At 42.8% G+C, this 15,297-nt stretch overlaps 1 protein-coding gene across 2 annotated transcripts in view; it reads left to right on the forward strand.

Moving 5' to 3' along the window:
* Nucleotides 1-15,297, forward strand: part of LOC138497518 (acyl-protein thioesterase 1) — a 1,189,877-nt gene that overhangs the window by 731,074 nt on the left and 443,506 nt on the right. The window contains exon 9 of one of the 2 annotated variants that reach the window (XM_069621049.1): nt 7,174-7,528. The exons of the other annotated variant lie outside the window; for it this stretch is intronic. Within the exon in view, the coding sequence (XP_069477150.1) occupies nt 7,174-7,227 (54 nt within the window). The 3' untranslated portion in view covers nt 7,228-7,528. Of the gene's footprint in view, nt 1-7,173; nt 7,529-15,297 lie in introns of those variants that run through there. 2 annotated transcript variants of the gene reach the window in all.

Below are 15,297 nucleotides of genomic sequence, written 5' to 3' on the forward strand. Positions count from 1 at the left end.
GGGATTAATTTCTATTTCAACCGTCGTAAAGATAAATAGAGCCCAATTATTTTTAAAGATTTATTCTGACAACAATTCAGCAATAACGATATTGAAGGATGCTATTATTGCTGGGACAAACAAGTTATTTTTGAGGAGATTGACTGGTGCCCCAATTGGGATGAGGGATTGGGGGCTCTCATTCAGTCCCTCAAAAGAAAGTCTGTTAAGTGGGACTGGGTGGGTAGTGAACCATGTCCACATCTACAAGCTTACTTCGCTTCAATCCTTCTCTAAAATGCACTTCACCATGAGTAGACCCCAGAGGTACATCATGCAATACCCAGGTCCGGTGTTGAGAAGGACCTTTATGTTGATTTGTTTAAATACATTACCCAGACTAGCCATAGCATGCGCTTGGTCAGGCATAGTTAATTAAAAAAAGAGATCCTGTCGACTGTGTTAAAAGCCAGAAGCTCTTTGAGTCAATAAGACATATACTCACTGCTAGCAAAGGTATGCATAAGTACTACGTTAGATATTACATGACGTTTGCTGAAGGGTTGAGGGCGTGGCTAACTAGCCATGGATTAGGACGTGTCTCTGTGCGCTGCTCCAGCCAATCCGAAACTGATCCTTGAAACCACACTTCAAAAATCCCCCGGGGGCTCCAGAAATTAACCGTTGGAAATAACGCACTGCTGGAATCTTCCCTGGCGAGTGCATTGAGCCTGGCAATCGGAAGAAATTAGACAGCAAATCGAGCGGCCGTGTGACAATGTTGTCGCCAAGATGGCGGTCAACAAAGGGTCTGTGCCCGCAGCCTCGGAGGAGACCGAGGAAAGCTGAGCTGCGGGGCAGAGCAGGCGCGGTGAGCCGCTGCAGTATACGCGACGCCTCGCCTTTGGACTTGCTACTGTTGCGGTTATGTGGATATAACAAGGCGGCGCTCCAGAGCTTGAGAGGAGAAGCGGAACGAAATATTGGATACAGTTGCACTGTAATGTAAACGTCGGCCGGTACCTACGCGGCTCCCTGCCGCTCGGGAAGGAAATCGTTACAGGCACGAATTGCAGGGGGTGACGTGGGCTGCTTATGTAATGCTGGCCACAAGCGGCTGATGCACAATTGAAGCGGAGCCCCACCTGACTGAGGAATGTCGTACAGGATTCTGAAACACCCGCGAGGGTGAGGCAAATAGGTGCTGGAGGTGAGCTGAGTATAAATACAGGAAGGTGGCAAACCGCACAGAATATATAATAAAGAACATCCTTGGTGTGCAGTGGAGCACATAACTTTAACCCACATGCAGCCCGATTGTAAGGTTTGTTGGGTGCTGAGTCTTTATGGGAAGTTGTGACACTTTAGCCCCTGGAGTGCGCCAGATGCCAGCTCTCAGTTGCAAGAGGGCTTAGGAACTAAATCATCACAGAGAGCAGGGAAAGCACCCAGAACCTGCGCGAGGAGACAGGTAGTGCACCCAAGCACTGCCTGTTTAAAAGGATATTCGGGTGTACTGCCATCCCTGTAGCAGGAGCAGCCTGTGTGCTGGCGCCTCCTGGATATTTGATGGTAATAAGACAGGTGGCAGGCATTGAAGTGCACAGGCAGCATTGAACATATTTACTGGCAGCGCAGAAAAAGGAGTATCCAGCGATCCAAGGAATTAAGCAGAGGGGGGCCGACTGCAGCAGCCAGAGGAGATACGTGAGAAGACGCGACCCACTTGAGGGTCTTGGAGTAGTAGCCAAGCCGGTATGATACAGAGGGGCCTGCAACGAAAATAATTCGGAGCCCGAGAGATGGGTAGTCATGCTGGTGGTACGAAATAGTCTCCAGCAAGCAGGAAGATAATTAGAAACGTGGGAGGACACAGCCCACCCGAAGACACAGCTTCACAAACACAAATTTATACAGGGGCTCCTCAAGGAAAACTGCCCTGGGCCTGGAGTGACACACTGGGGTTACACCACGACAAAGAGGCAGGATTGATACGCAACAGTACAAGTAACCTCAGACACACAACGGAAATTGCAAGATGGCAGGGAGAGGAACCGTTAGCAAGAGCAGAAATAAACAATCCACGATGGAAGCATTTGCCAAGACACAACAGTCTCCTGCGGCGACAACGCACAGCGGTGTGACAGCACCGGCGGAGAGCACCTCAGCGGCTGAAAACCACCAGATACTAGCGGCTATAACGGAGCTGAGAGACTCATGGGGAACAGCGATGGCGGACCTGCGAACTTCCCTGGAGGCTAAAATAGACGCAGTAGGCATAGAAGTCTCCCTGCTGCGACAAGATGATAGAACGCTGGCAGAGAGAACGAGGAGTCTGGAGAGTGCGGTGAAAATTAACACAGACACTAGCAACAGCAATACAGAGGAGGTCCATATATTGAAACAACAGGTGGCCAACCTGGAGAACCGGCCCGAGGAAGCGGAAGGGAGGACAAGAAGGAACAATATCGACGAGGTCGGACTGCCGGAGGGGGGTGGAAGGCCAAGACACTACAGACTATGTGGAGAACTTGTTCTTGCAAGAAATCGGAGCTGACAAACTCTCGCATGGATTCACGGTAGAGCGAGGACATAGAGCCCTCATGAGGAAACTGAAGCTTGGGGCCCCTCCTCGAGCGATCATCTCCAAAATACTGAACTATAAAGATAGCGAGAAGATTTTGGAGTACTTTCGGAAGGGGGGAACGATCAAAAGGGCCTCGAGTACCATCACGGCATATCCTGATTACACAATGTTGGTCCAGAGGCAACGGTACAGCTATGTGGCAATCAAAAGGAGGCTACGCATGGCCGGAATTAAATACATGCTCTTGTACCCCGCAAAACTGAAAGTGTTGCACAAAAGCAGAATGTTCTTCTTTGACACCCCAGAGGAAGCAGCGGCATGACTGGATCTACAGGGTTGCCCAGATCGAGATGCGGAGAAGGCCCAAGAGGAGCACAATAAGTGATTGGGATATTATATGCATATTGAAATGACGCAGAGCGGGCATCCCAGTAGAGACTATGATAATGATAAGATAAAGGGGTGCGATTGAGTAATGCTGATATTTGACAGATTGTCTGGGACTTTGTTGAACTTAACGGACTGGAATATAGAAGATTGAATATAAAAGTAAATCAAGTAGCAATGTGTGGTTAAATTAAAAGCGAATAGGAGCGGCGGGGCAAAGACACTCTACCCCCCGAGTAGTAGTAGTAATAGTAGTAATAGTAGTTGTAGGATAGCCATTAGGGCGACCTCACCCTGCTGAGCTGCGAGTACAGGCTATTGCCAGAAAGAGCTAGATGCGGGGGTGCCTGAGATCCAGGGATGGAGCTGGGCAACAGTTGGGGGGAGTGATGTTGGGGATGGGAAGGGAGGTGGGAGGGGGGGATTGGGAGTTTGGTGTGTTTTTGGTTAAGGGGAGTTTAAACTGGGGAATGAGCCTATATGGAAAAGGATGGAACTTTGATTTGGACTGCATCGGTGGGGGGCGGATTGGAACTCTAACAGGCCATGGGGGACCTTTTAAAATAATTACCTGGAATGTCAGGGGGCTCAACAGTTATCTAAAGAGGAACAAGGTAATGCTGTACCTGCATAGGCAAAAGATAGACATTGCACTGCTGCAGGAGACTCACCTGACACGGGAGAAGATGGATATGATCGCTAAAAAATGGAAGGGAGTTGTGGTGGGCTCATCATATTGTGCTTATGCTAGGGAAGTACTTATCTGGGTGGCGCCGCATGTCCCATTTCAGCGACTGCAGGAGAAAGTAGAGGTGGATGGGAGGATGGTTATACTAAAAGGATTGGTGGAAAATAGGGAGGTAAGCATTGTAAATACATACGCCCTGAACCAGAACACAGCGGCGTACATCAGAACGTTATGCACTAACTTGAGCATGTGTATGGGGAGCGTGGTGATTTGGGGAGGGGACTTCAACTGTGTGCTTAACCCAAAGGTAGATAGATCGGTTGGGAAGATCGACAGACCCGCCCCAGCCGCTAAAGCGCTGCAAGCATTGCTGGATTACTTTGGTTTAGAAGATGCATGGAGGACGAAACACCCCCCAGGAAAGGCAATACTCGCATTATTCTGCCCCGCAGCAGTTGCACACGAGGCTGGACTATGTCTTTGTCACGTCTGAGGTAATAAGAGATTACACGAATTGAGTATAAAGCGAGGGTCCTTTCGGACCACTCACCTCTGATCCTTGAATGGCAATACTGCCCCCCGAGAGCGAGGATTCCGGCTTGGCGCCTACGAGCGGAGGCACTGAGAGACCCCTTTTTCAGGGAGGATATGAAGGAGGAGATTATAAACTATTTTGAGACTAATACTGGCAGTGTGGACTCGGCAGGAACGCTGTGGGAAGCCTTTAAGGTTGTGATGAGAGGAGCAGCCATAGCAAAATCCAAAGGTCTGCAGGGAGGGATTCTAGCTGACCTACAGGAGATGGAAGAGAAACTAGAAAAGGCATTGAGAGGTGGAAGGGGCACTAAGGAGGACATGGAACTGATACTCAGGCTGCAGCAGGAATGTGCAGAGTATTGGGATAGGTTGTGTAACCTCAATTATGAAAAATATGTCGAGAGACAGCATGCGGGAGGGGATAAAGCAGGAAGGCTCTTGGCGTGGCTATATAAAAGCGAAACCCCTAGACCCACCATTAGAATAATAACGAGGGAGGAAGGCAGTGTAGCCGACACCCAAGAGGGAGTTAACCAGGAGTTTGCAGACTATTATAGGTTGCTATACGGAGACGATGGTAAGAGTAGTCGCGAGATGATCTTTGAAACATTGGAAGATATAGGAGTGCCAAAGATAAGTGTGGAGGAGAGAGAGGAGCTAGACGCACCGATTACCTTGGAGGAGCAAGCAGATGTGGTGAGACAGTTGCCCACTAGTAAGACCCCTGGGGCGGATGGATTCCCAAGTGAATTTTATAAAGTATATATAGAAGAGGTGCTCCCCCCTTTGTTAGAGATGCTAAATAAAGCCTTTGAGTTGGGAAGATTGCCAACAGGTGTGAAAATAAATTTTGTTTGAAGTTTTGTTTAGTAATTGTGTAATAATTCAGCCTCATAAGCACGGTCCATTTTTGTGATTATAGAGATGCTGTCAATGTTAGACATAACAGGAAAGTTGTTCTGTGCTTTTTTGCTTGCAGTGTTGGGTACCTTCATCGGAGGTGCTTTACAAATATCAGACGGGATTTCGGCCCGGTTCTGCAACCACCCACAATATTAGGCTTCCCGATACATTGTTAAAAAGAACTGCGGGCAAAGGATGTCCCTCCTTATACTTGACATTTGTGGATTTCAAGGCTGCTTTTGATCAGGTAGACCGAGAAAGGTTGTGGTCAAAATTGCAGGAGCTTGGATGCTCAGATGGTTGGTATTTGCAGTTAAACTCCTTCATAACAACACTTACGTACGAATATGTCTGGATAACGAGGGGTGTATGTCCGGACTTATTGGAGTAAGCAGGGGAGTCCAGCAGGGTTGTATGCTGGCTCCCCTGCTGTTCAATCTGTATCTTGCGGACCTGCCCGCTCGTCTTCTGGTGAATTCTAACTGCCGCCCCTAGAATTTGGGATGGAAAGTGTCAGAAGTATGTTGTATGCCGAAGATTTGGTGTGATTCGACCACACACTCATTGGGATGAATGGCATGCTAAATGAACTTTACAAGTATTTGCACGAAAATGGCCTTACGTTGAATCTCTCTAACACCTCATGCATGTTAGTAGCAAACAAAAAGTATATAAAACAGCTCTGAATACAAAGCTGGGGGAGATTGAATATGTGGGAAGCTATGTGTATTTAGGCCTCGAAATGAACAACAAAAATTATTACGTGGGCATCATAGAGACCAAAACAAGGAAAGCACGTCAGCTGGCGCATCTTCACCGAAAATGTGCTTACCATACTGCGGATACACTACGCAGGGTATTCTGGTTCTTTACAAGCAATGTTACGGTCCAGTGATCTTGGATGGGCTGGAGGCAATAACAATCAGGGACTTCGGTAGGTTAGATCATCTGGAGGAGAGGTTTGGCGTACAGCACTAAATCTAGCAGCCTCCATCCATATTAAATCCAAAATGTCACCTATGTGCCCACTTTTGGAGGATTTAGGAAAGAGTTGCAGGCAGGCAGTAAGAAACAGTGGTAAGGATTTCGAAACCTTAAACTTGGGAGTTCTTCAACACTGTAAATTGGACGCCTTGGTCTGAGGCATGGTCCACTTTTGACGTGGTCAAGGCCTCCCTATTTAGAAAGGTTAACAACTGGGACTGGGTTAAAAATTACACAGATTTGGCAGGTCTCTGCAATTACGGCGCGGTCACACATGTTATTCACCATTAGCTGAAACCTCAGCCATATCTCCTTTTAAGTCCAAGCCCTGCGGGCTTGCATTTTATGTTGAGACTAAGAATTAATGATTTACCATTGTTGCTAGGCACCAGATTGCACAATTACTAATCTATTAAATCTGACTCATTTTGGGAGTATTGCCTAAATTCAGACTCCAACGAAATGGGTATCCAGTCATTGCCTCGAAAGCCAAACCATTGACAACCATACCATTGAAAAAAATGCATCGAAAAAAAACCACTGAATGCATTTTTTTCTATGATAAAGGGTTTAGTTTAGCAAAAATTGGTTTTAAATGTTAAAAAAATGAGGGTTGGGGGGAACTCCCCCCATAAAAAAATGCATTCGATGTTTTTTTTTGTCGATGGTTTGGCTGTCGATTCAATCACTATAAACCAACAAATACACGTTGCACTTTACTCAGTTTGTAAAATAGTGGAAAAGCGACTGGGAATGCAACATTTTAGAGATGTGTAGCAGATACACTAGGGGTATTACGAATAGATACATTTTAAACTGTTTTAAATGATTTTTAGTAAGTACGAACTGTGATATTTAATCAATAAGGATGTATTAACATTTTAATGTAATACCAATTGCTGTGATTGACAGATGACATTTTTATGGTCTAAAGTGTAAATGTATCAATTTTCTTTTGTCAGGAAATATGTGATTTATGAAAATGTATTGGTTCTTTTAACGTCTTTTGTTAAAGTTCTTGCTGAAATATAAACAAGTAAAGATGAATAAATGAATAATGAGTGAGTCTGTGAGGGCTCTTTTCTAATCAAGTTTTATTGTACAACAGGAAATGGCAGATGTGAAGCAATTTATTGACAAACAACTACCTCCTGTCAATTGAGATCCCTCAAGGCCTTCAGTACAAGAACACCAGCATTGATGACCAGAGTTGACAGACCTTTTATAATTTCTACTGCTGAAACTTTCTTTTAGAACTTTCACCTGTCACTGATCAATATCAGTAAACAAGGACTCAATTGCGCAACCTTACAGGAAGTGATCTTTTCAAGTTTTGATCAAGTGTGTCAGACAGTGGACAGCTGATAAGTTGCATTTAATGACCACCCTTGCAAACAGGAATTCTTATATTTTTTTGGTATTTTATGTATATATTGTTGATTAAAATGTAACTTCAGATTGAATGGGGGGGTGTCTTTTGTTGAAAAGGATTTCACAAATTAATTTAATACTGTTGTTTTCCTTTATAATTATGTTTTGAACTGCACTCCCAATGTTTCGTATAACCAGTTGAATAGACGGATACACCAATTTTGTATATCTACTTTGAAATGTACAATGATGTTGCTCACATTTGAGTAGGGATATTTACAGTGTGCTTTTTCTTCTCAAAATATAAATCTTGGTACATAAGGTTTCTGGTGGCCAACAGTTTGACAGGTCAGATTAGTAACTCTGCGAATGTTGACCTGAAAGGGAGGACCATTTCTGTTCAATATGAGGTCCCAAACCATTTTTCATTGTCGAAACTGATTTTAAAATTGCTGTAAAAGACCTTAATCTAGCCAGGTTATGTAGTTAACGCACATAGTCTAAAATCCTGAGTTCAAGTGCAAGATCAGCTAGGAGAGCTCTCCCGATTCTCATATGCATATGAGGATCAACTCAAGGCTGCTTTTGGATGAACTCTGAAGAATGTAATTTGTTTAAGTGCTTAAAGGAAGGTGGTTAATGTATGTCCATATTACCTTTGAAAAATCTTCCATAAATATAAAATTTTGTTTTGACATTAATTTGAAAGAAATAAGTACATTAAATAAGCAATATTTTTAAAAATTAGGTTTGTATTTTTTCCGCCTCATATAAAATCCCTTTGCTGTTTCAGGTGCAAGCCAGGCAACTTCACCCATGCAGTACCTTTTGTCGGTCACGGAAAAACACATGCATCAAACAAGACAGCAAGCTGCAATACATTAGTTTGTGGATGGTCCAAAAATCTAATTTGGTGTTGGGCTCTATAAACCACATCAGTAATTCGGGAAATGTGTTCAGTTACTCCATGTATTAACACTCTAATCTAGAAATAAACTAGCATTTCTAATTAGCAATGTATCTCCTTTGCACTACTTAAGGAGGTACACTGGAGGGGTTTCCATGTAAATAAATAGTAACAATTGTGGAAAATTATGTTAGAAGTTTACAATCGGTAAAGACCTTCATATTCATATGACAAGTTTAAACATTTGTTTGGATTTCCATTTGTTTATTTTGCATAACTTTATCTTTATGAAGGGACGGGCCAAAAAGGGTTACAAACTCTTGTCAGCAGCACGAGTTCATGGCAGTCAAACATCCTGTCCACCAGGGGCGCAAGTTAAAATGAAAGATAATTAATACAAAACCTGACGAAGGAGTGGAAGACTTTCCCAAAGAGATACATAACTGGAAAGGAATTATTTATTGCTGGCATGATAAAACTACCTCAGTCGAAGCAATAGGAAATTTGTGACGCAATTATTTGCGATGGGAACTTTATATCTAAACTCTGTTGCAACGATATTCCCCACTTTCCTGAGGCAAAAACGAGCCCAAAAACATGAGTCCACTCCAGCGCAGATTCATTATTATTCCAGCATATATCAAGGTGCCATAGGGTGGCAGTCAACAACACCCCTACCTACAACCCCACCAGAACAGGTTTTGTTCCATGTAGCCACACAGGAACTTAGTAAGGAAAACAGAAAAATCACAAACGAAACTCTACATATACTGTGAATCAGCCATTTTGGCACAATCATTACTTTTTACATATCCACTAAATATTATACCTTTTTAAATGTACAGACAATCCTAATCTGTTTACTTGACCTGCACTAGAGTTGAATTGTGTGTCCCTGTTTTCTTTTTTGTTCCCTCAGGAGTGTGGGGATATTGCTTTAACCTTTTGACTTAGCCAAGCTTGGGACGATTTTGTCTTGAAACACTGACTGCATATTGAGGCAGAGTGACTCATGCAAAGCGGACTTGTATTTATATGCCACCAACATAGCTTATTGTACGAATTATATGGCACACTCATAAAGGGTAATGTAATATGTATTTATTTGAAAAGAGTTGTATAGAAATGATGGTGATAGAACATGAAAGTTGAGGGTTAAGAAATTGTATACAATGTCTGAATATTGGCAAGTTGATGTTACAGCATTTATTCAGAAGTAATGGACAAAATTGGAAAGTTGTAACCACCTATTTTCTTTTAAAGAAATTGATTTTAAAATAAATAATTTTTAGATTTAAGGTATACCTTTTTAGATGTCCTCCAAAGCGGGGAAGCAGTGATCTTATAATTCGACAAGTTGCTGCTATATGCAGCTCATTACTGTTGATCTAAAAGCTCCCATGTGCTACAGAATCCTGTAAGAGTCGAGTCAAAAGGTTTGTTCTCTGTGATATTCAACAGATTCCCTAGACGTGGCCATTCCACAAGAGGCCCAAGGTTATATTTTAGATGGTCCCATCTAATGAAATAGGACCTAGTGCCCCACTTTAGATGTGAGTTTTCAGCTGTTATAACCGAGTTAAAAAGTTTGATTGTCACTTTGTAGATGATGTGGCTACTAGAGTACAAAACATGATCACTACTTTAATCTTAGTGTGAATAAAGAGCACTCCCAAAGAATGCATTCATTCCACAGAGTCCTCAGACTTGAGAGGTTTTGAAATGGGGAACGTGCAGCTCGGACCTCTGCTCTAAGATTGATTCTGTCACAGCTCCTTGATGCCCTTTTGTGCCTGAAGTGAGGGCATCCATTTGTATACATACCTGGAACAGCTAACGGGATCTTTCATAGTGTTTTCATTCCCCCACTAGCAAGGCAAGGCATTTGTTTTTGAACAGTCCCTTCATTTGAATTTTTTTTGTTTACAATGTTTCTTCCGAAATCAGGTTTTAACCCCTCCAAGCTTTGCAGGTTATTTGACGACTTCATGTGTGTGTTTGTGCGTGGGAAAGATGACACTGAAGAGTGGGGGTCATGTTGCTAATGCACCTCCAGGAAGTGAAGGAGTGTGTGAGCAAACCTTTTATGGTCCTCTGCAAAGAAAGCACTCCAGAGAAACCCTGAATCACTGTCTTTGGCACGTTCATCTCGGTCTGAATAATGAGCAGAAAAGAAAGTGGCATCAGCACTTCAAGTCAATACTCATTCTTCTTCCAGAAAGCATCACCGGACGTGCCAGCATCGGTCAGAGTCCGACTTCTCCAGACCTTAGCTTGTGCCACTAAGTGTGGAGTCTGGGCCCTCTTTACCTACATCTGCCACTTCCCCGGCGGAGTGCTGTTCCTTCCAGTGACAGATCTGGGCATTCTGCATCTGCTTGCCAAAGGACTTAGATCTGAGTGTGAAGCTGGGCTAGTTGGCACATAGGGTTCATTTGGCTCTGACAAAGTTTTCCAAGTCATCCACCCTCATGCCTTTTAAACAAGTGACTCAGAAGTTGCCCATTTTGGGTTTGGCATCAGCGCAGTGAGCTCCAGTTGTTAATGAAGACTCCCCGTACAATCCTCGCATTTGTTTCTTTGCTATGTGTCATTGTAAACAGTAAATTGGGGTTACATGCATTAATCAAGTCAAGAATTAGTTTCTCTCGGTCCCTACCAGACCAAAAACATACCACCATAATAAAAATACCAATAGTTGATCTTGTATGAATTAACCTCAGATTGTATGAATTGTTTTTAAAGTTCCACCATATAAAAATGTGCCAGGGTTGGGATAACGTTACCTCATCCCATTTCCATTAGTTTGAGCATAGATGTTTTTTCTCCCAAATAAAGTAGTTGAGTATTATTGCGAACTTTGAAAGGTGCAATTAAATAATTGCTTGCAATTTCATGGGATATTGATGTTGTCTAAGATCACCTGAAGAGCCTTCTGTTGGGGAGTGTCTGTATTCGACTCTATGTTTAGCGAGTGGGTTGAAGGGCTAATGTTTAATTTTAGTTATTATATGTTCTGAATATCTAACATGGGAGGGAATGTCCACAAGCGTACAAAGTTGTTCTGGCATTAATACTGCACCAGTCATCATTCCTGATGCCTAGTATCCAGTGCAAATGGGAGCAGCATTTTAGAATGTGGCCTCAAGGGGATGAGGGTGTTCATAACTGCCAACTTGGGGTCACTGAATTTGGTGCTTCCCCAGGAATGTGGACGGGGAAGATGAAGCATTCTATCTAAAGGTCTATTTATTTAAATAGTGCTTAATAGTGGCTTGCATACCCCTTTCAATTGCTCCTAGCCAATGGCATATATAGGCTGTGGCCTGAGGGTCAATGACGGCCCTCTTTTCACCAGGACCCAACCTGCCATAATGTATGTAAGGGAGGGGATGAGTGTTAATGGTCACCTGCTGCTGTTAATAAGTTAAATAAATGCTTCTCACAGTGTTAAGTTAATTAACACATCTAAAAGGGACAGGCGATATCACAGGGAACAGCATACAGTACCATCGCAGGGCTCTTTTTCCTCCATTTAATTAAATAACATGTCGACTATTTCTGTGTCTTCGATGGAAGGAAATGTAGCCCATCCACAGAATAAGAGACATCGTATTGGGCAGTTCCCCCTTTCTGCCTGCAGGATGGTCGATTTTTGTTCTATAAAACAGAAGTGAATAGGAGCTGCACCACCATATTAAGAGAGAGATCTTTCACTCATATGGCCATTTGCAAGAAAGCAAAGCAGTGGGGCCTCCAGCTTCCTGCTGCTAATAAAGCGCAAATAAATCTCAGTAATAACTTTGTATGCTCCCAGATCAGCCTCAAGCAGGAGAATCTAAATGGGCATCTTTCTTTTAAAAGGGCTTTTAACATCTGTATTTGAAGATTTGCCAATGCTGTGCACATTATACACAGTTCTAGGATATTTGCATGTGTCAAACAAGTACTTCAAGCAGGTAACCATCATGGACGCTCTTCCACTTGTTAAACTAATCAAATCATAGCCTAGTTGTTTGTTTTATTATTTATAATGCGCGCCAGACCCGAGGGTATCAGGGCGCAGAAAAGCAACAAGAATATTTTCAGCTTGGTTACAGTGCTGTACATACATATACAATGAAGGATAAAAGGTCGAAAGAAAGTGACAGGAATATTAGTTTAGTTACAGTGCTGTGCAGGAATATACAAAGAGGATAAGGTCAGTAGGTATATACAATGACATTAAAAGTCAATGAGTTCAGAGCATTCAGGAGGAATTATGTACAAACAATTATATGCAATACACAAACAGAGAGCTGCGGGGAAGTGACGTTATATACGGTGTAGGATAATAGGTGGAGCCGTCAGGATCCACCCTGTGTTTAGTAGTCATTTTCTTTAATCCATTTAATGATATTATGTCTGAAATGAGGGTATGTTTGGTCTTCCCTTAAGGCTGGGGGTAGGGAGTTCCACAACTGAGCGGCTTTAACTGGGAAACTACATCCTCCAGTTCTGGAGAGTTTAAACCTGGGTACCATCAGGAGATTAGTGTTGGCCATTCTAGTTGGGCGGTTAGATGATTGCCTCTTGAATCTTTCTATAAGATAGCTTGGGCGGCGTTGTTCAGGCACTTATGTGTAAGTGAGGCCGTTTTTAACAGAATGTTGTCATTAGTGGTGAGCCAATTATTCTATCTTCTTGTCTCTGAGATGTGCTTTTTTTTTGCTATACCTATAGCCGCTCTAAGGGCGTTGTTTTGTCGAATCTGTATTTTGTTAATGATATAGTTGTGCCATGTCAAGTGTGAAGAAATAAGCCAGTCTTTGCTTTTAGGCTCCCATCATATTGCATTCTGATAATCTGAATGGGAATGCAAAATGCAACGCACTACAAATGGCAGAACTTATGGAAAACATTTTGCGAGCTCTTTCAGCATATTTCTAGTGCAAACAAATGTGCCTCAAAGAATACTTCAATCAGCAGAACAATTACAAATATCATGGCACAAACACTTGAAATGGACACCGATATATGGCTGTAGCTTTAAACCTGAAACCTACATTGACTGTCTCAGAAAATATGTAAGATCTGACATACTCAACAAACCAGTGTCTAAACAGAACCTCACTCCCACCACCCTCCCCAAGAAACAATAAGAACACACCAAATAAGGAAATCATAATGAAACCAACTTACAAAGGTGGTGCTGTTGTGGTCATGGATACACAAGTACAAAATGGAAGTACGCAGTTAACATCTTGACACAAATGGACCACCAGGAACTTAGTGATGACCCTTCTATGAGGTACAAAACAAATCTCTGGCACATATCATCAAAACCATGCCAAGCAGCGCAGAAGAACACCTCACAATATCTGATCCAAAACAATCCAACTCCTGGGACTTTTTACTCCCAAAGATCCACAAACCAGGAAATCTGGATGGCCTGATCATGTCTGGAGTAGATAACTTGACCAAGACCATGTCTGCATATATAGAATCCCTTCTAAAAAACCTATGGTGATGGTCAAAGAAACATTTATACAGGACGCCACATACTTTCTCAAGAGGTAGACTCTGTACCACCTAGCGCACTCTTGGTTGCGTTTGATGTCAACGCACGTTATTCCAACAGTCCACATGATGGCATTGCAGCATGCCAGAAGTTCATGTTAAAGTGACCACCAAGATCGGAATCCCAACCACAGCCATCACAGATCTCATGAGATTCATCCTCTCACAAAACAATGTTTGTTTTCCCCAAAAGGGCCACTCAGTATGCTAACCCCTTCTTTACAGAGCTCCAGCAAGAGATATTTCAACAACAATCCCAAAATCAACTAAGATACCTGTGTTACATTGATTACCTTTTCTTGATTTTCACAGACGGTGAATACTCTTAAGCAACAGGGCAACACAGTATTACTTTCCAGAGTTTCAGGTTGTTTTGTAGCAATATATAAATACATGGATCCTTCATTAGTATTACATTTACAACACATGTAAATCACAATAAGTATTACTCTATGGGTGATCACATGGGCACCTCCTAAAGAGTGAAATGGCTTAGTCTTTATTTCTTCCACTGCAAGACATAATGTCTGAATCAGTGCACACGGTTGCAATCTAGCATGCAGTTTTAATTTCATTTATTTCTGTCTTATAGATCACCTCTACAATGTGTACCTGCCTGTCTGCATTACAGATCTGCTGTACCTGGGACATAATGTCATGTTAATTAGGGAAACAATGTTGCAAAAGAGTTGTCTGGTTGCAAAGTATATGATAATCAAGACGTGGAAGCCTTCTCTCAGGTGGCCAATGGACAGTCTATCTCCCTGCATGTTTGTAGTGTAAAGTGAATGTTGCAGGAAGGTACACCAGTGACCTAACCCCCTGCTAATGTATTTGTATACCCACTACTAATATATGACCTAGTTTAATTTTAATGACACATTGCAGTTGTGGAGGTTCCAAGGGGCATAGCTACCAATCCGTTTCAATACCTAACCAAACATTGAGTTATCTCTGGAGTTCTGAGCACAAATCTGCTGGGCTCATCAGCAGTCTTTATCTACCGCACATCTCTGTGGATTGTCCAGTCTGTCCTGATCCCAGTCCGTGAGCATAATCCTCATTCAGGCATTCAAGCTAGGCACAGCACATTATATCAATCAGCAGGTCAAAGGTGGGTGTTAGCCTGGCACATATGGCATTTGCCCCATTCACAGCATCTACTTCCATAGACTACAGTGATGTTCAATAGTAATTTCATACACTTAGATGGCCGCCCGCAAAACCCATTTACAAGTAGCAGCACAGTTCTATTCTTATTTGCAGAGGGAGCTACTTAAGCCCCGCCTCTACTGGGACGCACGCTTCGCGTCTGCTCCGCTGACAGCGGGTAACGCTACCGGCGTTTCTCCTCACAGAACCTGAGAAAAAGAAAATAATAGAAACATTAGTTTT

The sequence above is a fragment of the Ambystoma mexicanum genome, chromosome 5q, assembly GCF_040938575.1.
Source record: "Ambystoma mexicanum isolate Mex_15411 chromosome 5q, UKY_AmexF1_1, whole genome shotgun sequence".
NCBI lineage: Eukaryota > Metazoa > Chordata > Amphibia > Caudata > Ambystomatidae > Ambystoma > Ambystoma mexicanum.